Source organism: Echeneis naucrates, chromosome 14 (assembly GCF_900963305.1).
Source record: "Echeneis naucrates chromosome 14, fEcheNa1.1, whole genome shotgun sequence".
Lineage (NCBI taxonomy): Eukaryota > Metazoa > Chordata > Actinopteri > Carangiformes > Echeneidae > Echeneis > Echeneis naucrates.
Genome location: NC_042524.1, coordinates 14,146,845 through 14,174,177, shown reverse-complemented (window position 1 = coordinate 14,174,177; position 27,333 = coordinate 14,146,845). Strand labels below are relative to the sequence as shown.

At 40.7% G+C, this 27,333-nt stretch overlaps 1 protein-coding gene across 9 annotated transcripts in view; it reads left to right on the top strand.

Moving 5' to 3' along the window:
* msi2b (musashi RNA-binding protein 2b) overlaps positions 1–27,333 on the top strand; it is a 213,035-nt gene that overhangs the window by 157,886 nt on the left and 27,816 nt on the right. For all 9 annotated transcript variants that reach the window (XM_029519038.1, XM_029519034.1, XM_029519036.1 and 6 more), the window contains exons 9-10: positions 7,921–8,035; positions 13,196–13,270. In XM_029519038.1, the coding sequence (XP_029374898.1) occupies positions 7,921–8,035; positions 13,196–13,270 (190 nt within the window). The remainder of the gene's footprint in view (positions 1–7,920; positions 8,036–13,195; positions 13,271–27,333) is intronic.

Here is a 27,333-nt window from a genome sequence, read left to right as displayed (position 1 = left end):
AGCCATCTGGGAGTCCCAGAAACCTTACAAGAAAAGATGAGGATCATTTTGGGGACAGTACAGCGTGAAAACACAAAGCAACGACCAGTTTTCTGAGGCTTTTGTCACCTTTGTAGGGGTCCCTCTTGGCAACACCCCCTGTTTATTGAACTTCCTAGGATGCTAGAAATGAGTATGTCCCTCAGATCCTCTACAAAGTGCTGACATCTGAGAATGTTCGCAAAGAGAAAAGAATGAGGAGTGTGTTAAGAGCATTTTTCAGGCACACTTCAGGTTTTACCTTTACTCTCCTCCGTACAAAAGAAAGTACTGGTTATCCAGTGTCTGAAGCACCAGCACACAAAATAAAAAATGCCTCCTGTCTTCATCCTTATGAAGTACCATACAGAAATAGACCTCATCCATCCTCCCTGCGAGTGTTATCTAAGATGGTTCTTGAATAATTGATGCAGACAGAAATTCCACCCCACATGGGAGGGCTGTGGATGTACAGGGCACCCCACCTTCTCCTTGCCCATCCTCTCAAGGGCTCTGGCAGTGTAGTGGGTCAATGCCCACTCAGATGTGAGTGACGGGACCTTTTACTGACTTGGTCAGCCACCCTGTGTTCATGTGCCACCAAGGCCTCACTCTCAGGATTACTTCCTCTCTGTCACTGTGAGTTCTGCCTCATATATAATTAAAACCAGGGTGCTACTTAGCAAGAAGCTCTGAACCATCTGCTACACTGACTTCTACATTGCTCTTCACTGTCCTGCTTTAGCAAACACAGGATGTGATAAAAGTATGGATTATCCTCTCAAGGACTCCATATGATTGCAGAAACATCCTTTAGCTACAGCACCTTTTATTAAAACCAGTAAATATTGTAGAGTAGAAATCAATAAGCAGAAGACAGCTTGACAGTTTTCAAATACTTTTAACAGTTTATGGTTTCCACACATATACATTCATTCATTCATCCATCATCTACTGCTTTTCTGTTTCCGGGTCGTGGGGGATACTGGAGCCCATCCCAGCACACTTTGGGGAAGGCCGCCAGTCCATCACAAGGCCAACACACAGAGACCAACAACCACTAACAATTAACCCAAACATGTATGTCTTTGGACGGTGGGAGGAAACTGGAGTACCCAGAGGAAACCCACACAGGCACGGGGAGAACATGCAAACTCATAGAACAGTAACCACTAGGTCGCCGGCTGCCCACACATATACATATTAAGTCTGAATAGACTAGTAGACTGTTAAGACAGCACCTTAAAACAGCAAAGGAAATGTTTTCTAAGATAGGACACTACCCATCACTCCTAGCCCCGCTGTTCTGCCTGTGCAGATAATTCATAATAATACCTATCAAGTATTGACTCTGATGAGTGAACAATGTGCCATTAAAATGGACTCACATTGGTTCTAGTCAAGTGCTTCAAGGTAATGTTCTTTAATGTGTCATTTTTAATATTCAGCAGTAGGAAATGATCACAACAGGAGGCAGGAATTTTCTGTTAGTCGTCAATTTCTCACTGTGTCTTCCTGACATGGCCAACCAATTACTGCACGGAAGAGAATACGCTCCGACTCTCCCAGTCACTGAGAGAAGAGACAAGTATGGATGGCATTTATATATTAGCCTTTCATATTTATGCACTGTATGAAGGCATCCATATTGTATCAATAAAACTCTAACTTCATTATTGAAAGCATGTTTTTAATGACAGCATGCAAGATGAAAGCTTAATTTCCTTAACCAATTTTTTAGTTCAATTTTTTTCTTCAACAGCCTATTTATCTAGCTCTGCACGGATATTATCAAATTACATTACTTCTAAGTTTTTCCCTTTTCAGTGTTGAGGCGACAATAACAATTGGTTTGGTTTGATGGAACAATCAGGAGAAGATTTAACATTGCAACGAGTAGACCATAAAAGACAGCACTCTGGCCAGCTTCCATAAGTTTCTGGGAAATAGTCTGTAAGTTCATGGCAGATCTTGTAATGACAAACTTTGTCCATAATGTCTTTAGGTGGAAGTTGGCAGTTCAGTCAGACATTTCGCTGTAATAAATATTCCTGACAGCCATAGTTTGAAGGCTACAAGCTTTGGCTATTAACAGAATATGAAGAGCTAACCAAACCTAATTACTTGGACCTACCTTCTGACACCTCTTTTCCACTATTCAAAAATCCAACTAACATCAGGTTGGACTGCTATGGTAGATGCTGCGATCTGGATTCAGGTCAAATAAATCTGCAGAACAGAAATATTTATTGGCTGCAGTTCCAAACAGCATTGATGTAAACACAACACCTGAGTCAGCTCTTTAATTTTTGTTCCTTTTGCTACTCTAACATGTTTCAGAGCACTAGAAGACAGACCTGTCGTCTCCACTGTACAGTGCTGTTGCCCTAGACACACTGTGGCTATACTGAGCTCAGGGTAAAATAGTCAGCCTGAAGCCCTGAAATAAATTTTGAAAACACACAATTGTCTATTGAAGAGCCTCCCACAGAGACCCCAACATTTTTACAGGAGCTCCAAACTGAGGATGAAATATGCCCATTTGTTTGCCAGCAGCTCACTGTTTCTCTGTGCGCGTGTGGTGATATCACCACTTGCACTTGCCTGTGTTCTCAGTCCAGACAGAAGAGCTTTGGAAAAGTCAAGGTCAACCTGTGTTTATTAGCAGCTTTACCCACGTTCGAAAATCCTACTCTACACACCAGTTTTGCAAAAAAAGAGTTAGTGCCAGCTGTGCTCTCTCTATTGTATGGCAAACCAGTCAGTAAAACATTTGTTTGAATTATCTTTGGACGCTATTGGTCATAACTAACTATCACCTAAACTCACATATTTATTGTTGGCTGTATGACTGTATGATGTTGATACAGCCATATAAATTAGATTTTACATCTCTCTACTTGGATTTGAGCAAATCCACAGCTTCTCACTAACTATGACATAAAAGGAAAGACTCTGGGGTCTACTATGTGCAATGACCAACAGAAGCTGGTCATGGCTTGTTAGTTTACATTTCTGTCCATGCTGCACTCAGCAGTGGTCAAGCCCCTTACCCTGTACGTCAACCACTACGTAGCCACAAAGCCACACCTCCCACAGGGGTTGCTTCCTCGCTGCTCTGGTGCATGTTTTAAATATGAAGGGAGAAAAGAATTTCAGTAGAATTTTTACGGTGTAGTTAATGTTTAAAGGATATTTCTACACAGAGAAACTTAAATCTCTAGGTTGTTGAAAAGATCCTGGAAAATATTTTCTAAAAAACTAGAAATCTTTAAGACTGTTTGAACACCAACTGCCTAATAAGGGAGTAGGACCACCCTTAAACTGAGTTTCAGTCCCTCATGGAGTGCTGCCTTACAAGTTCTGGACTGTAAGTAATTGGATGTTTACCCTTCATTGAAGAAGGAAAGCTTTGAGGGATGAAGGAGGTGGAAATCCACTTCACACTCTGCACTGCAGGATGTCCCATAAAAGCTCAATGATGTTTAGATCTGCTGATTGAGGAAGTGATGGAAGCCATTTGACGTCAACCTGATGATCATGGCCTCGCTTCCGAATGTGTCCCTCAGTGTGGTATGATATGGTAACAATATCATCTTGGAACATTGATAGCATGATGAGCAAACCACAGGGAGCACCAGGTCCTTAAAATGACCTCATATTCCTTAGCTTTTACAGAACCATGCTGAGATATCATCAGACCTAATGACTCCTGTAAGATTGCTGGCCATTGAAAGCATCATTTTGCTTTATCCAAAACTTCTTATAGAATGGAGAGTCTGCTGTAAATACCCACTTTATAAAACACATGACATACAGTTTTTGTTTCAAATGGTTCACAGACTAGTTAAAATCATCCACCAACCAAGGTTTATTTTATGAGTATAGAGTATTGTCTATGTAGAGGTTTGAAACATTTATAGCTGAGCCAATAATAAGGAACAGAAACAGTTTGGATTGACAGGAGTTCCATTGCAGTTCTTTAGTGAGAAGTTTAAAGAGGAAAATTAAGCATCAAATTGTGTTCAGATACTTTTCACTGTCTGTTGCTAAATCCACTTTTCAATGACTAGGATTTATTTCATTAGAATATAAAAAGTAATGTATTTTTTTCCTTCAATAATTTTGAAGGTTTTAAACTATTGTCTTGACTTGGTTTTCTGGATCTTTTAGTAAACCACTGGTTAAACGTCTTTTTCCTAAGTGAATAATACCACCCCGCCATGCCTGACACTGCATTCAGAGCTGTGACATTTCCTAACTATTCAGTCTATGTGTTTTGACTGTTCGGCTGGGAGAGGGAGCTGGAGTAAATGAATCACACTGTTTCTTTTCCTCAGTCTGCCAGTTTATGGATAGAATCCATTCACTTGTGAAGCTAATAGTAGACGTACACCTCCCCCACTACACACACACCCACAACACTCATCCCTGAAGGACAGTCATTGCCAGTCCATCCCACCCACACCTTCCTGTTATACCTACAAGGTTAATATGTATGGGAGGCGTATTGAAAAGGTCACAACTGGAGCGTTTTGCAGCTCTGTATCATACGGTTTATACATGAAAAGACAAATTGTTTATTGTTCAACAGTGGGCTGTTTTACTACTGTGATTATGTGACACTTTAGAGCTACTACAAATGTTACCATTCATGTACATTGTGTTTTTGTTTAGTTTTTTTGGTTGGGTTTTTTTTTTTTTTTTGTAGACAGAGAAAGATAACCCCCCCAAAAAGTTTTCACTCTTTCATAACCTGAAAGAAGATAACACTAACATAAAGACTTCAAAATATGAAGTATTTATTCATATTTTGGTATATGATGTAGACAGACTTATCTTGTTCTGTAGTTTGAACCTGGACTACTAATTACCAAAATGCTTTTTTTTTTTTTTTATTTTATCACTCGGGACCTTCCAAGCTTGAGCATCCACTAGTGACTTTATGTCAACATCTGTCTCACAAGCACACAACATTTTAGGGTAATTTCCTGATGATGGCTAGGATAACTGTTTACTTCTGACAAACTGGACTGCAGGTTGCTTGGATGCCATCCAAGGCCCACTTTTTTTAAGCAGCTCTATGTTGCACGTAAGAGTCTGAATGATTGCACTGATCATTCAGAGTGACACAGGCAAAAAGGCCCAGTCATAATAAATCTCCTGCTTGGCAATTTAGCCCTTGTAGTAATCACAAACAGTATTTCAGATAAATTGCTAAAAAGATTTATTTGTTAAGACCTGCTGTTTTGCTTCCTGTTTCCTGTCCTCACTGACTTTATCTTGGGCGACAGAGTGACACAAATTTCACTGATAAGCTATCAACTGCAGTATATCAATACAGTGAAGGGGGAAACATCTCGATATATGTTGAAAGTGCACAGCTTGACTTTGTTGACGCTGTATGGCAGGAATTTATTTTATTTATATGTGTGTTTGTGTGCATGTTTGAAGCTGTCCCATCTCCCAATTGCTATTTCTGCAAAAAACAGTAGAACTTCCAGGCAGTGAAGGTAAGGTAGGGTGTGCCTTATCTCTTGAAGGCACAATGGTGCTCTAACACGTCCATTCGTGACCTCTGAAAGCTGGGACACTGTACTTTTCATAACACAACATTGTGCTACCTTCATAGCATGAAGAGGCTGAGACAAGTTGTGCGAACTGTAATTTAGGGTAATACTTGAAGGTAAAATGCGAGCCTGTAAATATAGTGATGCTCCACAGTTAATGGAGCTGAAGGTTCGGTCTGCAAAATCCCGTTACATGGCAAGATTTGAATCTCTGCACTCACAAATGTTGAACCTTTGCAGTGCTTGATTGCCAGTCTCAGAATTGTCCCGCTCTCCTCTCTTTTTCTTAGTTCCCTCTTGAAAGCTCCTTCCTCCTTCCCTCAAACAGCCCTGTGTGTTTGAAGCAGGTGAACACCCACACACTCACGCCACCACAGATCCTGGCTCTTGGCTGGTTTTAAATCCATGACAAAGAGCCTTCGCTCTGAATATCAAAGACACACATCTGAGAACATGTAGGCACGGCTCACGCCGGGCTCTGTCTTACTCCCAGCAGGCTACCTGAGTGTTCAACTCGGTGGATGTGGCAGGGGCTACTGGAAGACGCTGATCAGACGTCGTCATGTCTGTGGTGTGGGCAGAGCTCAGCTGTATTTGTCACTAAGCTATGTGAGCACGGCGATCCCAGCAGTGTGCAGAGATTTCTAACAGACCCATTTGTCCCACCTGGTTCCTGCTTCCATGCCGTGGGTCATTCTCTGACAATAAGAGTGCCTGTGGTCTCTTCAGTACAATGTCAAATCACGCTAGGCAAGCAAGCAGGGCAGAGTAGCTGTGACAGCTACAAAGTGGCTGAGGGAACTGTGTACTTTAGTTGGTCCGCTTCAAATGAATGAGCTGCTAACAGCAACAAATCACGGCTTCGCCACACAGCAACTTTTCCTCCGTGATAGAAGCCTTTTTTTATTGGTGTTCCCTTTTTACATCTCCACCTTTCTGCTGGATTGCAGAGAGAGCTTGTTACACTATTCATTTATCACAACAATTTGCAGGTGTGAAGTTTTATTTCAGTTTGGCAACTAGAAATAGCCCTACCACTGTGCATGTATGAACGTGTGTATGAGTTGTGTTTGAATAGTAATGTGCACCTCTGGCCTGTCAGAGTTGCAAGCCTTTTTGTATGGATGCCAGGCTGTACCTTGGTTGAGGTGTACACAGCGCTGGCGCAGGAGCCTGTCTTGTGCAGCAGGCCAGGATGACATGTGAATCGCAGCAGCCGAGAAAACTCTGCTTAAGTGGAGGCAGTAGGGAGAAGCAGGCGAGAGCCAGGAGGCAAACAGACAAACAGATGGACAGGCTGATGCCAAGCAGGCAGTGGAGCAAATAGATTGTGCAGGATGGTGAACAGACTCAGCCTAGCAAAGAACAACCAACAGACGCAAGACCATGCCACCCTTGTCAGCCGCTTGTGTTTCTCTATAATTCATTGAGATAGGATAGATATCTTGTAAATAGGACTCTCATCTTCCTTCTTCTCCTCATCTGCCCCTGTCACATCCCTCATTTGGTATGTGTTATGTAGGAGGAGGAGATGTCAGTCTTGCAAGATGGGAAATGAACAAACCTGCATGTGCAAGAAGTGTAGTGAGAGAAAAGAAATCCAGGAGAGTGATGAATGCTGCAGGTGGAATTGGACTAATGACCAGCAGATGCACAATGAATGCATACCCGAATGCACAATGCACATTAAAAAAGAAGAAAGAACCATATTCAGCTGTGAATCATTTTAGATTTTTTTTAAACACTGTACTGGCAAGATTCAAGTTAAATGAAAGAAACAAGGCTGAACAAATAGACATTTTGTCAAGAGAGATAACTGCTTTTGAGATTATTCTGTGTTTAGACTGAACAAAAACTGCTATTCACAAAGAGACTGGACATACTGCCACACAGTGGGACTTTGATAATGGCATTGGAGAAGAGAGCTTCTCCTGCCTTGATGTCTCAGGAACTCTTGGAAAGTATTTAGCTTGTATTTCCCTGAGGCATTAGACACATGCTCACTGGAGCAATAACCTTTGCTTTAATGCAGGAGGAGCATGATTGTAAGTTTTCCTTAGAGACTTTCCTCTAAAATGTGAGGTGCTCAGATTGACTCAGTCTTGTTTTTCTCTATGGAAAACATCTAGCTGTGCAACTCAAATAGAAAACCACCTTAAAGAGCTGAGACAGGCCTGTCAGCACTGTCTGGTTGTGTACCTACACAGTCTAATGGTTTGTGTCTGTCTGTGCTTGTGTGTGTGTCTGTGTGTGTGTGTGTGTGTGTGTGTGTGTGTGTGTGTGTGTGTGTGTGTGTGTGTGTGTGTGTGTGTGTGTTCGTCTGTCTACATAGGTAGAATGTAAGAAGGCCCAGCCCAAGGAGGTGATGTTCCCACCAGGTACACGAGGGCGAGCCAGGGGTCTGCCCTACACCATGGATGCCTTCATGCTGGGGATGGGCATGCTGAGTGAGTCCAACACACATCTTCTGACACAATAACATTCATACATTTATGCAATATATACACATATATGTGTATATATATATATATACACATTTACATTATGCATAATAATGTCCATCAAGCATCAGTTTACCAATAAGATGATTTTATTATTAAATTCAGTTTCAAGTGAGCAATCTTTTTTAATCAGCTCCCAACGAAAACATTAAATATAAGCTGTGACATTTATTTTGGGGCAGGGGGCAGGGGAAGTGTCAGAATTGCACGCCATTCAGTCATCAGTCCCTACCTGCTAAAAAAAATCTACTTATGCAAACTCTGGTCTAGATAACCCCATTAGGTGGGCGCTGCCCCTAATTAGGCTGCTTCAAGGTGTGCCACCAGTGGCCACTATGGTCTATTTCTGGTTGAGTCTGGTACAGGCAGCCCCTGGGCATATAGGAGCAGACCAGCACATTAGCAGACTAAATGAAGAGGAAAATTGGTGTAATGTCATATTAAGGATTCATCACTGTGCCCCCCTTAATGGGTAATGAAGGGGACACACATGTCAGGGAGAGATCTCATCTACAGGGACCTCAGCTGCTGGCCCACCCCCCTTCATTACCATCCAGCCCATGCCTGTGGCCCTTTTTATTTAACACCATGGCACACTGTCCCTACCTGCCCTCTGTCGATTTATCTATCATCTATCTATCATTCTATCAATCAATCTATCTATCTATCCATCTGTCTATCCATCTATCTATCTATCTATCTATCCATCTTCCATATTATTTATATGTACAACCCCATCAAATGGATTTGCCTCTACATAAAAGATTTATTTTTTCCTTCAAAGCAAAAGGCACGTTGCTGATTGTAAGAGAGCCGTTTTGCCATGCAAGTGGCCCCTCCCCCCTCTTGTAGCAGGTGCAGGCAGAGCCGCTGTCATGCATTTTTATCTGTATTGGCTAATGTCATTTTTAAAGAACCTTTGAAAGTCAATAGCTAGTTGAATTTTCTTCTTTTCTTTTTTTTTTTTTAAATAGACAGGAACCATTGGTTTTAAGCAACTATTGAGCTGTGGAGCTATTCATGTAATAAGGAGAATTAAGCTGCAATAAATTATGTATCTGTAAATACGGTTTGTGCATCTATATGTTTCCATCCATCTAGCTATATACAGTTGCGTAAACTGTCAGGCTTCTACAGGCTTGACCTTTCCATAAGACTGATTATGCAGTTGTTTGTGGTAAAAGTGTTGATAAGACTGTCCAAGTGCTTCTGTCGACTCTATCTAAGTCGTTCCTAGTTCCATCTCATCTGTAGAGAAGTATTTAACAAGCACAGTGAACTTTTCAGAACTTATTACAGTCTAATGTGTCTGCAAAGAGGAGAGCACTCTTCCCCTCCATTGGGAGATGGCAGCCAGGAAGGCAGTGATGTGCTCATGTGAGAATATTAACAGCCAACTTGTTTGGAGACACTCTTATCTAAATGAAATTGGAACAAGGACGGCGAAACATTCCTTTCTATAATTTGCATTTGGAAAAAGGGACCCTAGGCTCATTATTTAAGAAAGTGTAAGCTCCTTTTGTGCCAAATCTCATTAAAGCCATCCCTAGCTCCTTTGTTTACTGCCTCTAATCGAGGCATTTATCTTTATTGTGTTGGGCCCGATGTATGTTTGCTGAAATTAATACACATTTGAGCCGTGGCGAGGTATGGGTGTACCAGATGGATAATTGATTTTAAAGTGAATCAGAACTGTTGAGCCATAAAATAGATACATTAGCATGCATATTAATAAGGCAAATAAGAGCACTAAGAGGCCACCACCAGGCCAGACACAATGGCAGGCTTCATTTAGTGAAATGGTACGAAAGGCTGCAGGTTCTCTTCTTCTTTTTACTCCCCCACCCCCTTTTTTTCTCCCACTCTCTTTCTTCAAAATATTTGTTCATGTGCAAGATTTTTCAAGAAAGCAGTTTAACTCAACATGTACCATAATCCACTTTCCTGACAATTTTATATTCCTCTCAACAGCTCTCTCTGTATAAATCTCACTGCGAATTCTTCATTTGTAGTCGCCATGTAAAACTCATTCTAATGCAGTACATCAGAGTAGGAAAGTGGCTTTGCCGTTTCAGAAAATGTTGAAATAAGGGAGTATAAGGAGCTGCTCTATCTAAGCCAACAATTTCAGTGTGGCATTTATTCAGGTTGAAAGTAAGACAGCATCGAACACATAATATCCAATATTTTTCAGTCCATGATGGCTTTTCATTGTATCATATCAGAGTTCTTTTCAGCCCAAACAAACAGTAAGGGCATTTGGGAAAGCTATCCATCTGTAGCTTCCCGGTGATGGCTTCCCATCAGCACCTAATGAGGATTTTTATTCTTTATTTTTTTCGGGTATAGCCTCTGCCCGACTTCATCCAGACCAGACCCCTCGCCGCCAATCTGAGTTGCATTTCTTTTTGTCTGCGAGGGAGTGGAGAGGGTCTGGGAGAGGCATTTTCCCATTGGGTCAGGAATAAATTGAACTTTTTCATGGACAGCAAACACTGATTAGATATTTATGACCAAGGTCAACCTTTCTGATTCCAGCTGGCACAGGCTCTGAGGCATACAGAACAGAGCATTTACACACATGCTCACATTCATATGCACACATGCACATAGCCATGCACACACGCCCACCCACACAAATATGTTTGTGTGCAAAATATGTTTTGACACCTTCATTTTGTCGACACAAGCATAAATGTGCATGTGTAGTAATGTATAAATCTCTTCCTCTGTATATTCTGCAAAATGGAAATATGCAAAAATATACTGTGTGTGTAGTTCACTTTTCTAGTTAAAATTGCTGTGAGCCCTATTAGTTGACAGTGTCTACAGGAAATTTCAGTTCCAACATTTACAATGTAGACATTCAAAGGGTGATTTATCAGCCTTGTACATATACACAACTAGAATTGTGGACACAGAAACCTGAAAGAGGTTCCCAAGGTCAATTTCGGAGGTGTAGCTTACATACAAGGAAGAGAGAGTTATCAAGGCTCCTGTGATTCATTCCTGGCCTAAAGGACTTCCTCTTATTAGGTAATTTAGTCCAGACTTATGGTTGAAGGTGATAATAGCTTCAGGAAAGCAGATAAAGACTGAGGAATATACCATAATTAGAGGGTTAATTATGTTTATATTACCTGCTGATGGTGTTCAAATTCTCAGCGATTTACACATAGCCTGACTCGCTCAGCCACCCACTCCACTCAAATTTCTTGTTTTGTCTGTATCCCACTTCCTATCTGCCTGCTTCCACACACCCCGTTTCTCAATATGTTGCCCACAGCTGCTTCTGTCTGAAAACTGTCCAGCTAATTAACTGGTGGGTCTGTGGATGTAATAAGAATCATGACAGCAGATGAACAATACATCTGCTACTCTTAAGTTTTTCTAATGACACTGGGTCCTCTTTGGGTCTCTTCTCAACTCTCCATCCACCCAGGGACAGTGCAGCTTCTAAGAAAGCCTGTAACCTCCTTCTCTGACTTTAGTTTACAGATGCCAAGCTGATTACATTTTCAATCTTTGTCTTGTTTCACAATTTAGCCTTCATTTTCCAAAAAGCAACAGTTGCTAACTATAGCATGATCACATCTTAAAATGTTGATGTAACTGAACATAAAAGATGTGTATTGCATACGGCACCTTATATGAAAACCCTTTACATACACATTAAAAAATATTTTCCTAAATTTTCCCATCAAATGATCAATTTCTTCATGGTCATCCATTATAAACTGTTACAGGGCCTTTTTTAGAGATGAAGAATGAGATAAAGCAGATGACAAAGTTTTAAAGAAATTTCAAAGAAAATGTCTACACATGTAAATATAAGTTAAAAAAAGACAAGATAACACCATCTGTTTATGTTTATGTTCTGTTTATGCAGTCCTGTTGTTGAAGTGCATTTAGCACAAGCCTATGATTCCCAAAGAGCAGGCTTTGACTCAGTAACACTTAAGATAACTACTGTAGATAACAAGTTAATTACTGGCCAAACCAGTAAAATAAAAAGACAAAAAAAACAAACAAGCCAAAAAAAAAAAAAAAAAAAAAAACACAGCAAAGACACAAGCGCAAGCCATGCTCTAGGTGTAAAGGCAGAGCTGCTATCACTTCCTTGCCCCAGGCTTCCTTTTAACAAACTGTATGTCGGCATATTAACACATGGACCTTTCTGCTATGCAGAAGACACACAGAACATAAACAGACGCCAACGTCATTTCAAGGCACCTGCTATAAACGGTTATTACATGGGGCTATAAAAATGCCTGGGAGCTTATGGTAGAATAAAAAATGGAAATGAGTTAGACAGTAAAAAACTGACTGCAGTGGACTGCTGTTTGTTCAGCAGGTCCATGGTTCCCTTTTACAAGTATTTAGCAGTTCCTGATGCTTGACTATAATTTAGTCCTAACCCAAGTCCTGTCAATTCAAGGATCTAATTGTCATGGGTCTAATGCCAAAATAAAGCTTATTGGCCTTCTTGCCTTAAATGGCTTGGTTTAAAGGGACATAGTGTACATTACTGACAGCTATGTAAGACTCCCAGTTTAAATGACCATGCCTGCTTCTTTTAAACTAAAGATAGTGAGCAAGCCCACTTTTGGTAGGCTATAAAAACATTTTACTCACTAAATCAGTTGGCCGAAAACAAGGAGCGAAAAGAGCATGATCACGTTTAGAGGCTTGCATAATTGAGTGTCATTGTTTGATGTCACAACGTGCACACAACAAATGATTTTCATTTGGCAATTTAGCATCAATACTATGAGCTGTAAATACCTGCCATCTTTTTATTAGGCTTGGCACTTAAAAGCACACATCTTCTTGCTTCTTCCATTTTTCAAAGAAAAGTATTATTATTATTATTATTATTATTATTTGGATTATTGTAGCTGCATGTATTAAACAGCATTTATTTTATTTTTAATCCTTTTTTTTTTTCCTTGCGCAATGTGATACTTGAGTAGCCAACCGTTCATTGTTGGTGTATGTATCCCATTGTTAGCATGTGTGTGCCACTGGTGACATTTGTACATAATATGCACATTATTTATCGTTTCCCCTCTCATCCCCTTTTTATCTCTTTCTTCTCTATCAAAGGTTACCCCAATATTGTGGCAACGTACGGCCGTGGATACACTGGATTTGCACCGAGTTACAGCTACCAGTTCCCTGGTGAGTTAAAGGCTTTCTTAAAATATCAGTGTTGCAGTTGATTTCTCTTATGCACCCTCGAGCAGTACAATCAAGCACACATACCCAAACAGCAACACACCCACTTAAACATTCATCAATATACATGTCAGTCATCTAGTAATCTTCAGGGTTATAAGTTTGTTACGTGTGTGGATTTCTAAACTAGCATTTGAAAGCTGATGTTTAGGGAAGTAAATTGCGCCCTCCTTTTTATCCCTTACTTGAACACATACATGTCCAGATGTTTAAAATGTGGAAAGTTTGCCGTCTTCCGTGACCCATTGTATGCAAATTCATCTGTTGAAAAGCGGAAAAATAAGTGCTGTTTTGTGTAGGCAGGTTTTTAAAATGGTAGTTCTTATAATGGAAAATGAATGAAGTCATTTTCTGCATTAAAAGTGTTAAGTCAGAGTGCTCGGCACTTTAATGGGAGTCCAAATGGAAGGCGTGCAGTCTGGAGATGAGCAGCTGTACCTGTTGGCTGAGAGAGCGGCCTGTGTCTGAGGTGGCTGCATTTAGACAGGCATCCCGTCAATTTCATGCTTTATTTAGGGACTTTACACGTACTTTGTTTGCCATGCCAGACATCATTCCTTCCACTGATAAGATGGAATGGGAAATATCTGACAGTCACTCAGATCTCTGTAATATCTTTGTGAAATAGATTCAGGAATTGTAAGACAGGCGGTCCAGCTGTGACCACCTGCCGATCAGACATATGCCAGATTTGACTTGACCACAACATTATTTGACAAAAGAAATAGAATAGCATCCAATCATCAATATGGGCGAACAAGAAAAGCATGCAGATGTGGGAATTAAGCTATTGCTTTTATTTTTTTTTTTTTTACGTAGTAACTATTTATTGAATGATAATTGATAATTGTTAATCTGAGGGCCAGCACTGTAAAAGCCTGTTATTGTGCATGGCATGCATCTCAAATAACATAAAAAAATGTGTCAAAATTAGTATTTATGCTCTGTAAAAGCATTCCGAAACATTTAGAAACAAAAATGAGAGAGAGAAGCGATTAAAAGGAAATGCACCATCAGTATTTTTTCAGAATAAGTAACTCTAGTTAAACATGGATTTTCCAAATGTTTACTATTTACAACAAATTAAGGGATATCACCTTCCCCGAGGCAGAATGTATGATCCTGTCCATGTTAAACTCAATTTAAAGAGTTTGATAAAGCTGTATGATTAAAACAACCTCCTCTGGGCTTGCTCAACTCTTGACAGGGTAATTGGAATTTTTAATGTATGAATCAAACTCCCTGTCCAAATTAAATAACCTCAGGCCAAATATTGACTAGTGTCCTTCCTTACTAAAATGTGGAAGGCATCTTAAATTTCAGATCAAAGGCTTTTCTCACACTGTACACAACCTCATTGAAACACTCCTATAAATAAATGGAGCTGGGACTAGACTGTCTGGATCCAAGAGGTGTAAATTGTGGGCAGCATTTCAAGGCTTTTTATTATTATTATTATTTCCAGTAAAGCTCAGGGGTCCACTGTTAACAAAAAAAAATTGTAGGCAATTGCTCAATTGTCAAACTAAAGCAGTGATAAAGCATTGATCAGTGATGAAACACTGAATTAAGTACAAAAACTCAATAAGACATACACAGAAAAAGAGAAACCAGAGCTGACATTCCTACAGCTGAAACATAGCTCAAGTAGAACAAACAAAAATCTAAAAGAGATATGAAATACACAGAACCTGAGTTGGGGGGAGAAACGCTTTCAGCACATTCAGCTTGACTCAAAGCTGACACCAGCTCAACAGCTGTTAAACACAGTCTGACAATTTAGCTCTCTGGTCCTTGTGGCACTCCCAATTAATTTCAGCATGTGTTTGATATTGATCACACACAGCATTTTTCTATGCCAGTATTTGTATGCCGTGAGTTGCTAACAGAATTATTCCATCAGAGCCCAGGCATCATGACTATTTAATGCACTTAGAGACCTTCACATATTACTGATGTAAATCAGATCATTCTCAATTTGTCAAAAACTTGTCCATGCAAGTGAGCATCATCACAGCAAATCCCCACAGAGCAAAGTCAGACATTTATTCAGTGCAATCCATTAGAACTAGTACTTACCATAAAATCTGTGAGGAGAACAACTGCTCAGAAATTGCTGAGTCACTTAAAACTACACTGTCCAATGTCACATCTATTTCTCTACTACCAAGAGATGTATATAATTATGTATGTGAATGTTTATAAGGTGTGTTTATTGTTTGTGTTTGTGTGTGGGATTGGGCTAAATGAGACCTGTGCTGACTTCTTAATGCAGCTGCTGGCTTCATTCCCTAAGAGATTTATTTCCATTTTTTACACACTTAAAATATGAATACATCTGCAAATATGTTTTCGCAATTGTTGGACAGAAATTTGCGTTATCACAAGTTCGCTGAATTCACCTTTGCACATATTTTAGTTGGTCCTAACTTTATTTGAATTGGTTTGACTGTTCAGATCGAATCCAAAGCGAACAGAGAGAGGATTGTGGGAGAGAGGTGTTTGATAAAGAGGCCCTCTATGATTTTTGCTTTTTGAATCCTGAGCTGTGTCTAGTGTGTTTTAATCACACGCCGTTTACCTTGCTGCAGCATGATTTCAGCATTCTGCTTAAAGTGAAGTTTAATTGGATTTCAGTGCATAATGTATGCCTAGTGCCAATCAAGAGGACAGCAGTTTCTACCCTTCCTTTATAATTACAAGTAGTAAGGAGGTGTAAGAAATGACTAGCGACTTTCTGAAAACAACTCTTTTTGTTTGTTCCTTTTCATCAGAGCTTTTCTTTGTGATAGTGATCACAAAAACTTGATTGTCCATGATGACTGTGTTATATATTTTCCTCAGCTCTAGATTCATTTGTTAGTTTGTAGCGTTTGGCTCATTCATTAGACTTGTTACAGAGACACATGCTGACATATTACAGTGTGATCCCACTCTGACAAAAAAAAAAGAAATCTCAAATTTCTCAAATTGCTCTAACAAATACACATACATGACTTTGATGGCAGGTAGTGGTGTTGTCAGTGTCAAATAAAGGCTGAGGTAACTGTAATATATGTATGTAAATGTGACGTGAGGTATGTGAGTGTTGTCATGTTGTTGTTTTCTATGTGGATGTACTCTGAAACATCCCCGTTGTTAGAGATGAAGAGCCCCGGACATGTGCTGAGGTGGTTCTTTCCTGTACCTTCAGATAACCCCAGCCCTGTCACACTGGTTGCATGATATGAAAAGAAAATAATGCTAATAGCTCTGACGCTTGAGTTTTATCTGAGTCTAAATATTTATTCTTCATCCCTAAACTGACCTCACTCTGAATTAAGCTCACGTTTTACCGTAACCAACTCCCTCTCACACACCATGGACATGATCCATGACAAATACCATAAAAATATAACCCATATTTCTAAAAGTAGTCTGTCAATCGGTTAAATATTTGACTACCTGGTGTTAATTTTGTGAAAAAGGGGTTCATGACAATTCAGCAACACAGCAGTTAATAATAAAAATTCGAATCTATCTTACACAAGCCTGTACTACGCTAAGTTTGCCTGTAAAGGTACAGTGCTGGTGTTTGTTCTTTACCAGCTACCAGGCAATCACATATACTAAAGGCATGGGTGGGCAGCATTAGCAAGGGTGCAAGCCCTAATCTGAAATGCAGGCAAGCTTGAGCAAGCATCCCACCATCACTGCACTCACCATCAGCAGTGCACTCAACTGCGTGGTAGGACCAGCCCATTCAATTCCGCTCCAGTCCTCATGCTAACAACCGTGCACTGGGCTCAGTTGGTTTCACTTCCTTTAGCTTTTAATGAATAGAGCCAGACAGGAACTAAACCAAAATACTTCAGGGATTATCATTTATCCTCCCTCATGGTCTCAACAAATGACTCGCACTTCCTGTACTTTTGCAGTCTTTGCCCCCAGGCTGGCCCATTTTAGGTAACACACTCGAGCACTCTTGAGAATGACAACAAATCAAAATGATGAATAGCAACCTTGTGACCATAGCACAAACCAAAACATATTCTAACATACATCTAATTTTAGCCCCAAAGATATGTGTTGTCAAGACATACACTTTAAGGTTGTAATCAGAAAATCTTGCTTTTCACCAAGTGAGAAAATAGGTTTCTCTTTCAGTTTAACCTTAAACAGCCTCTGCACTTTTACTATCTTCAACTGGAGGCAGTAATAAATACACTGTTAGTGTGAAAAGGCAGCATTGGCAGGTGTCCTCTATAAGACTGTCAGGTACCTTTAAAGTGATGTCAGGATGCTACATATCTGTGAGTGTTGGTATCAGTATCACTTAGGCTGAGCTAAGGTAGGTATTTGACATGTCAGTCATGTAGGTTGAGTTTATTTTCAGGTGTTGAAGCTACAAACTGAACACACAGCTGTAGAATGGAATTGCTCCACAATAATGACTGTGCGTCAATTGACAAGGTTTCCTTCTTCAGTCACATGCATAATCAAGGTTTTGTACTTGATCACTTTGTCCATCATTGGAGTAACTAATAATGTTCTCTACATGGCAGATGAGGCAAGAATCAAAGTAAGAAAATGCGGCATCACAGGACAAGTCTTAAATGATCATTCTTCAGAGCTAACATTTATCAGGCTACAAAGAGCAAACTAAAATTGAAATGATCTTTGAATTAAAATGAGGTACAGAAGCCCTCCCTTTAACTCCCAGACATTAAAGAGTAGACCGTTCCCAAGGTGCCTCAGTAAAGAGCAGTCAGTAGAGAGCTGGGTGCAGATTTTCAGATAGATTCAAAAGAGGAGACATTATGAAGTTGGGTTGAAATTAAGATTCTTGTGTTGTTGGGGGTAGGAGTAAGAACGGTATCTCTCATGTTCTTAGCTGAATCACATTTGCTGTACTCTGTATGCTAAATCTATTTAACCAACCACAGTTTCCTTCAACTAGACACAAGCTAAATTCATTTCCAAACATTTGTACCATGTCTATTCTTTTTCATTACATCTGAGTAGAGGTTACAACACATCATCATACCAACCACAGAGGGTAGTAAGCAGATACCTAATAGATTAGATAGTTTTCTTGTTGCTTAAACTCAAAATGCAGCTGCAAATATGGTTTGAAACTGTGAAAGCAGGAGCTGACAAGGCAAAAGGAACATTACTGTACATTATTCCTGTTTTTATGCAGGAGTCTAATTAGCATTAGCTCGCTGATAAATGTGCTGTTGTATTATTCAACTGGTATTGCCCTGGGGAACATGCCAAGATGTGCTACATTCAAAGCATGAGGTGTCTCGTCTGGAGGACCTAACGTGATTAAGGCACTGAAAGTCACATTCAAAGAAGCATCCTATGTGATCTGAGCTGTGGAGTACATTGAAATGTTGTCTCACTTGTCTTGGATTACCTTAGGGTACGACTGTGTACAGTGAAAGATTCTTTTGTTTACTGTGGATATTAAAATGCAAATCGCGAGGAAGAAAATAATTTTAGCAATAAAATGCAACTTTATGCACCGTAGTTTATGTACAGTAGAGTTTCTGCTAATGGTGGGAGCAAATGTGGAAGAAGAAATATGAATATGTTTAAGAATGGTAGTATAGTCTATTGTGTGCATGATGTATGTATGAAAAAGAAGCTTGTCCGTATGAGCAAAATGTAATTAAAAAAAGAGAATGGTGTATGCATGTGTGCATAATGCATGGGAATAAACTGGAGAAGTGAACATCAAAGGCAGGACTACACCCCTAATACATTCATATTGTACTTTCTATTGTTAACCAGTCTTGTATCAGTTTCTTTCATTACGAGCACATGAATGCACAGTTGAACGCGCACACACAACACACACAGAAACCATCGCATTCATAGAAAGACTGAGATTGAGGAGCTGTGTATGAAGGGGCTTGAGAGAGCTTCTCTGAACCCCCCCCCCCCCATATTCTTGTGTGACTTGCTGCCTCCACAGCCGTGCCCTCAGAGCCTCCCCTGGAATAAATGACCATTATGGCTCCATTAGGGCTGCTACTAGGAGGTCATTATGCTCCACTGAAAAACCAGGGATGAAGATGTTAGTGGGGTCCCATCAGGGGAGAGACGCAGACTGAGTGAGAGAAAGACATAACACTCAGTCATCCCGCTACTCCAGATGTCATGACAGACAAACAGCAGTTCAGGTCCAGTGAGTCAGACTCTCAAGTAGTAAAAGAACGGAGGAAAAGGATGATTAAGGAGGGCAGAGGGCAGCGGTAAGTGAAGCAAGGATGCAATGAGGGAAGACGGACAGGTAATTTTAGGTTACTGGTTATCTTAACACCATGTACTCGATCACTTTTTTAAGAAAATCCTGTATCTTGTGTCTCTTTCTCACAACACACCATAGTAACTAGTGTTTGTGTACGTGTGTGTGGCTTTTGGATTGGTTCAGCCGTTTGTCTTGTCCTGTTGCCAAATCCATTCCTTGTCACACGCTTCATCTGTGTCAGATCTGTTTTCCCGGCAGATATGACGTGTGGGATGGGCACAGTGTTAGCCTCCGTCGCTCTATACCTCCAACTCCACCAACCAACCATGCCTGAGACAAAACAACACACTCCATCACACCTAAGTGATGAGAAATGGCATTTCCAAAGACCTCAAAGAGCATGAGAAGATTTCCCTTTCTTTCTACTAAATATAAGAATCTGCAGGGTGATGTGCTTGGCTACAGAAGATAAGGAGTTTGGCTGCCATGCCTGTATACGTTTCTGGCCTTGTTAAGCTGTTTTGATTCCAGTCACTTAACCCTTTCTGACTGAAGGGATAGTATATCTAGGTGAAGCTCATGCTGTTTATTTTTACACAATCCAAAGGCATATGTAAGGAATCAAACTACAAGGTCAAGCAACATCTTTGGATACAACAGTTCATGAAAAAGATAAAAATGAAAGCCTGAAATGAGGACTTGTCAGACCAAATCTGCCAAAGAGACACTATTGCTGTGGCTCTATACAGTTGTTAGTAACAGCTCCCCTCTGACTGTAGGTGAAGTTTGCTGACCTCTCAGCAGGTGGTATACGGAGAAAGAGAGCTGCTGACATGTGCAACTGGTATGATGGTCTCTGTTCCTGAGGGCTGCATGCCCAAAGAAACTGGGGCAGAGCCAACCGAGCACATGATAAATGCAGCAGAGGTCACGCCAGGGCATTGGCCTGTAACATCATTTACCCTTCCGGGGTTTAGTAACTGTCTACTGCCGGGAGATGGAAATGTGTTGACATGGACTATATAGAGCTCAACAAAGATGGATTCTACAAGGTTTGTGGCCAAAGACAGAAAATATGGTAGCTGTGTGATGGCATAGTTACGTTGTGTTTATACAGGATTAACACAACAAGATTAACAGGGTCCCAGTTATCACTGAACTGACATGGCGTTCTAGTGGGCACTGTTTCACTCTGCATTCAAAACCAAATTGCTCCATAATATAACTTATTTTTTGCAATGTTAGCAAGAGTATATTTTGACAGAAAAGCATCCAGAGTACTTGAGTCAAGCACTTAATTGGTTTTCAGACAAGCCAAAAAAATTACAAACAAGAGTTCTGACAAGCAGGAAGATCATACACCTCTGATGAAGAGCAAAAGGGATCACAAAAAAGAACGAGCATGACTATTTTAACTGTTCATGCTCCTCCAGTAGCTGCCTCTCCTAGTGAAAGCCCTCAGGCATGAAAGAATCACATACAAATGAAATGTGTCTTAAAATCAAGTCAACAGAGTCAAACTGTTATAATTCTGCTCTGTTCGACTGCTGTAAAACGTGTAGATCCAGAGAAAACACTATTTTACTAACGTCGAACATAGTACAAATTAAAAGTACAGAAGATGTCTTTTCAAACTTTCCGTCCAATGAAACCTTCCTCTGAGGTCATAGTTCATTACCTCTTGGGTGGATGCTGATACTTTGGGACACCATGTGCAGTCATTAGCAAGTATTCAAATATTTAATATTTCCCATGTCAGTACACTTCTTGGCTACAGCACTGGAGCAGGTGGAAAAAAATCACTGGCCTGAGGCTGATGTGGAGCTTACCTGTGTCTTGGGTGAATACAACAATGTGCTGCATGAGACAGATCCCACTGTTCCTGTTTTTACTGCACTTGTGAGACGTGACAGTGGTTCACACATCAGTTCTATTGATAGTACAGGTTTCTATTCAGCTGGAGTTACACAACACAGTGTCCCGTAGAACCTGTGACCGTCTCTCTATAAGCTGGGCGAGCTGTGACCCCAGCAAGTGGTCCCACAGGCCAGAGTGAGTGCTACAGGGCTGGAAGCAGATGGCCCTCCTGATGCCACACTGACTCACAGATTGGCTTTAATTGCCAAGGCTGATCATTTGCCCAATGAGTCTGTGGAGGCCAGGGCACTCCATGAGTCGCGGGTCTTAAAATAGGGCTTGACGAGGAGAGTTGTGATCTCATCCGCTTGAATGACCATGCACAGCACATCTTTCTCTCACACATTCGGCCACTCGCACACACACTGAGACATAAAACTGACAAAATCAAAGACTCTTCAAGGCTGCCTATGGAGGGAAAAGAGGTGGAGGGACTAACCACGGCCTTCTCTCTGTTTTCCTGTCTGCCTCTCTGACTCACTGTCTCCACAGCAGTGCTGACTGCAAACATGCAAACGCACAAACAGACACAAACACACACTATCACACATCTATCTGACCTCCGCAGGCCATGACTACGTTCCCAGTGCTGCACTGCTGTGCTGCTCTGACGTCAGTGGACAGCACAGTATGTCGCGCCCTGTCTGCTTCCCCATGTGCAGTCATAGAGCAGGACTGTTCCCAGAACAGTTTTGTTCCCTGCTAAGTGCCCTCAAATATAATCCATGCATATGTGCCTTGTTGTCGATGGTGGACAATATGAGCTGCCTCTCCACTGTGTTTGCTTTTTTAGAAGCACTGGATAGATTCAGCAGGCGTAGCAGCACTCAGCTCCATGGCCCTCGACACCTTACAGGATCAGTGGTTTTCTGTATTACTGTTTTGTGCTGTGGTTTTGCTCATCTGTGTAGAGGCACCGTTTACTGGTCACGTGCCCATCAGCGTGTATCCCTCAGATTTGTCTTTGCATGCAAACCCAGCTACTTCGCTCTGAAACAGACCGCACTGAAAGGTTGGCTCTTTCCTGGAAGTGGAAGAGAGGGCTCACCTCATTTGCCCGGATCTTAACTCACCCCAGGACAGCAGACGCGCCCAAGGTGAGCCGCGGCTGGCAAAAACGTGCACTGGTTAGTTGGGCTGTTTTGCTTCCATAGTATGTCATCTTTCTGACAAAGTGGACAGAATACACATTTTGGTGTTTATTTTGTCCTATTTTGATTTCAAATAAATTCACCAAATGTTAGCATTCTAACACAACATGCAGTGCTGCAATCATTGTCAGCTCCATGTCACCTCATCTAATGCCCTCTCTCTTCTGCACGAGATTATCAGATCCAAACATTGTCATTTCCACTTTACAGACATTTGCTGTGGTTTCCAATAAAAATGTATGGATTTTTACAATTCATACCCTTAAAGGCTATTTTCTCAAAAAATGTATTTTTCCTCACTCTCTAAATCTCCACTTCAGTAACACTTACATGCACTAAACTTTCCAGGTTTTTCCCTATTTTGTATTCTGAAGGATTTTACTGAGGGGGTTGCACATATATCATTCATAGCCTTATTTATGGACCATTTTATGCCTAAAAACATGGCAAAATTTTATTTCTTTGCGGCTGTTGACAGCATTTTCTGATTTTTGGAGTCAGAAAAAAGATTTTTTGTAACCGTTATCCAATTTTCAGATTCATCCTCTGGAAATGTAAATAAGAAGATATTTAATAAGCTTATGTGTGTGTATATTTAAACACGACATTTTTGATAACTTTACAGAAAAAAATGTAACTTTTCATCTAAGTGGTAGACTGGGAAGGTTTGGTGGTGATTTAAATGAGTTAACATTTATACTCAGTTCACCTTTAGTGTCCTGCCTGAAGCGGGGAAACAGTCTTCCACAGAGAGCTCCTGTCTGGGTTCCTGTGGTGGGGGAGATGAGCTGCTGTAAAAGGCAAAGAGGCACAGCTAAAGCTCATTGTGTTGTGACTGTTGGGCTGCGGGTTGAGAAATGAAACTTGAGCCTCCGTGCCACCTTTGGACACTGCTAGACACCAGCAGGAGGACAGAAAAGGAGCACAGACATGGAATCAGGCAAAGGAGTTTAATATGTGTGTCTGCAAGACCATGCTCTTGTGTCTACTGCCTGTTGTTTTGATGCCACCCACTGTTCGAGAGCTCCAGGCTCACAGAGTCGGGTACTTGCACCATCTTTACCCAGCTCCCCCCTCCTTTCTCTCTATCCCTCCATCCCTCCCTCCTGCTGACTGTGCTAATAGCTCTCTAGTTGCTCTCATCCCCTCTTTCCCGGGTGTTGGAACACATGGTAACGGGTATAAATGTGGATGCATATTCATAATCACAGCGCACAACTGTCCGGATAGCTCCACTCTATGTGGAAACATTGTTTACAGCTCCTGTTATCAAGAGGAAGCCAGTGTTGCAGTGCTATTTTTGGGTCATGCCACATTTTACCCTACTTGCCCCTGGTATCTAGAGCAGTGCTAGATTGTGTAACTGCAGTTCATGGAGCTGGCTGTCAGAGCTTGGCTATAAAATCATACTCATGGAGCAGTGTTTACAAAGCTGCTTCTTTGCGTTTTAATAAATATCAATGCTAAAATAAATAGATTTATTTCTTTCTTTTTTTTTTTCACTTTAAATTAATGATCTGCAAAATCTAGTTTGGCTCAGTGCTGGAAACACTGATGAACAACTTCAATGATGAATAATGCTTAATGCATTCACTTTTACTTAAGAAAACCTGAAACCAGCCCCATTTGTCGTTCATCTACCCCCAGTACTTCCCCTATCAGAACTGGGAAATGGGCATTAAAATGCATAAAAAATTAAGGCTATTTACTTGGACACTAATGAGAGGAGGCTTAAGTAGTCAACTTTAATTAGTATGATTGGCTCCATGGGGACCAAACAGACAGGGCCATAACAACTGATTCATTCAGTGCTCACAGGACCTTTTCATACTCTCCAAGTGTCACATCTGATGTCAGACGAGATAGGACTGCAGAGACATGTTGCCTTTGCTGATCCCAGGTTGGAAAGGAGCACTGCAGTTAAATGCACTGAAGCAGACCATTACATAAGCACCACTGCAAGGTCAGACATCTGTGTCCTCCCTGTCTGTGTCTGTATTTAAGTCACTATCATGAACTGCCTTAGTGTTACTGTTATGAACCAAGACCCCCAAAACACAAACCAGTGTAAATGTTTCTACAGCCAAACTAGTTTTATTTTTTCTCCTTATCTGCTCTACCAGATTTACCTTCTATTTTTGAAATGCATTTTATTCCCACACTTTATTGTTTCCATTCCACTATCTTAAACTACTGTATGTGTGTGAGTGACTGAGAGGTACATTGAGGCTTGTGTGGCAGCTGAATGTGATCAGTCCTGTGGCATGGGAGTAGTTTCCTTTTTGCTGAAGTGCATGGGAAGGAGTACAAAGAAGAGGTTAAAAGTGTGGCTACACTTCAATAAAGAGCCTAGTTTGTCCTCTTTGATGCTATGCTGCCATAGAGTTGAGCTACAAAGAAACGGAGCACCTGTCACCGAGAACTGAAGTGAAAAGACACTGAGCTTTTCCTGAGCTCAACACACCACATCACAACATCACAGTCACTTACACACAGCGAAAATCCCTGTGATGCGTGTGCAAGGTTCAGGTTTTTGGAGGCTGGAGTTATTTTAAAGTTGAAGTTATTGTGAATTTGTAATAAAAACTGTGAAGGATTTTTCTGAATTCTAATTTCTGATTTGACTTACTTGGGATTGAAGTCATGTGTTAAAATAAAATAAAAACTGGTCAGACAATCTGAAATTCATTATAGCCAGATTTCACAGATTAAGCAATGAGTATGGCGACTGCACTTCAGATGAAGTGCTCTGGGTCAAGCCCCCTTGCCGCAAAATACGCCCTGTTGAAGTATCCTTGAGCAAATCACTCAAATCCTGCTTGTTCCAACAAGCCCCGGTCTGTTGCTCCATCTTACCTCACCTCTGACCTTCTTGCCGGTTTCTTCACAAGAGTCAGATCACATATGTTTGCCATTTGTGGTTTGGTCGCTTTTGAAGATGCTGCTCTCCTAAGCAGGCAGATGGGCGTGTACGTACTGTGATTTATATATAGATATCCAACCCTCTTCAAGGTGTAATGGTTACAGCAGATCAGATCATTCGATAAGATGTGTCAAATATGTTTTTGTTGATGATTTTTTTCTTATATAAGGACAGAGCACTTGTTGTGTTAAAGCGGTGGTTTCAGCCTCAGGATCACACTGTAACACTCTCTCCCTCTTCATCATGTGTTTCCAAGGTACAGTATAACATACAGGTGCAATTACTGCCATAAAGCCAAGCTTTTCTGAGCTCTGCACTGACTCTACCTCTGTAATTGACTTTTTCACTTCCCAATCAGAAACCACAAAAGCCTGTTGGCAAAGGATGAGCACGCCAAATGGTTTCATTATATACAGAGAACTTTAGCAAAAAAGGGTCTACGCCTTCAGTAAAGGCACACACACAGAAACAAACACAGATGAGACCCACACATATACAGCAGACATACCTGAGAAATCATATTAGTAAGAAATGAACTATTACTATACTGAACAGAGTTTGTTGGCCTTTGTGTTGTCCTTCTACTCTAACTTCAAGAACTACCAAAGACATACACCCACAGTTAAGTCATCACAAGACAAATTCTTATTCATTCCCGACTTTTCCTCTCATTTGGATGAATAGTGTCTGGTGAGGGGTGTGAAGCACTGCTGTAAAAACATGTTAGGTCAGCTGTTGTTGAGGGTTATTTTAATGTTTTCATAGAAATAGTTAGTTTAGTCGCAAAGCCACTTAGAAGTCTAATAGGTTTTTTTCTTGTCACTCAACATGTAGACCCATGTCAGTGAATGTGTGCTCCTAAAGAATACAATATACTCTCAGACTTTCCTGCATATATTCCGTTCATATAAATTCTTCTTCTGATCACCTATATTAAAAGAATCCCACTGATCTTCTAGGAACTTAGGGGCTCTCAGAGCAGATGTAAAAAGTGTTTGAAGTCAATGAAGTAAAGGCTGAGATAATCTAACTTTTAGTTTCCTCTGTGAGTCCAGCTTCAGCTTCGACCCAGCAATTCTTGCAGTGTAATGCAAAAGATTTTATTTTTTATTGTCTTTTCAACTCCACACTGCTGGCAGAACGATTTTCTTTTAGTCAAAGCTAAAATGACCTTGGTGACATCTGCCAGGGTATCTTTGACACTTCTCTCTCTGCAAAACCATGGAAGTTATTCACAAACTGGACAGCCCCTTTAATCTGGTAGTTATGTTAAAGAGAAGCAGTGTGACTTTGCTGCACCACAGAGTGTGAAATAAAAGCGTTTAACTTTTAAATTGATTTAGAGGCATATTGAACAAGGGAGTAAAATATTGGGATGGATAAATGAAAAACTTCTTGTGCCTTTCCAAGATTGTATGCCATTTACCTGTTTGATTTTAGTTTAGCTTGTCTCTCGTCTTGCCTGAGTTACAAACATACATTCTGGCGTCCTGTTCTCTGTGTGACCTTTGCAATGCGTGCACAGAATCCAAGCCCCGAAAGAAACCAGACATACACTTGGCAAGATTAATTTGAATGATTGACAAGCAACCCGGCTCTGTTAATCAAGTTATGCTTACTCTGATTAGGACCTTAATGTGAGTAAGATAACCCGGTTAAGGTGTTTACATGAGAGTTGCAATAATATGCGTATTGCATTAGTCTGGTTATAATTGAATTATTGGTGTGCATGTAAATAGTCCTTCTCTCTCTCTCTCTCTCTCTCTCTGGCTCATAC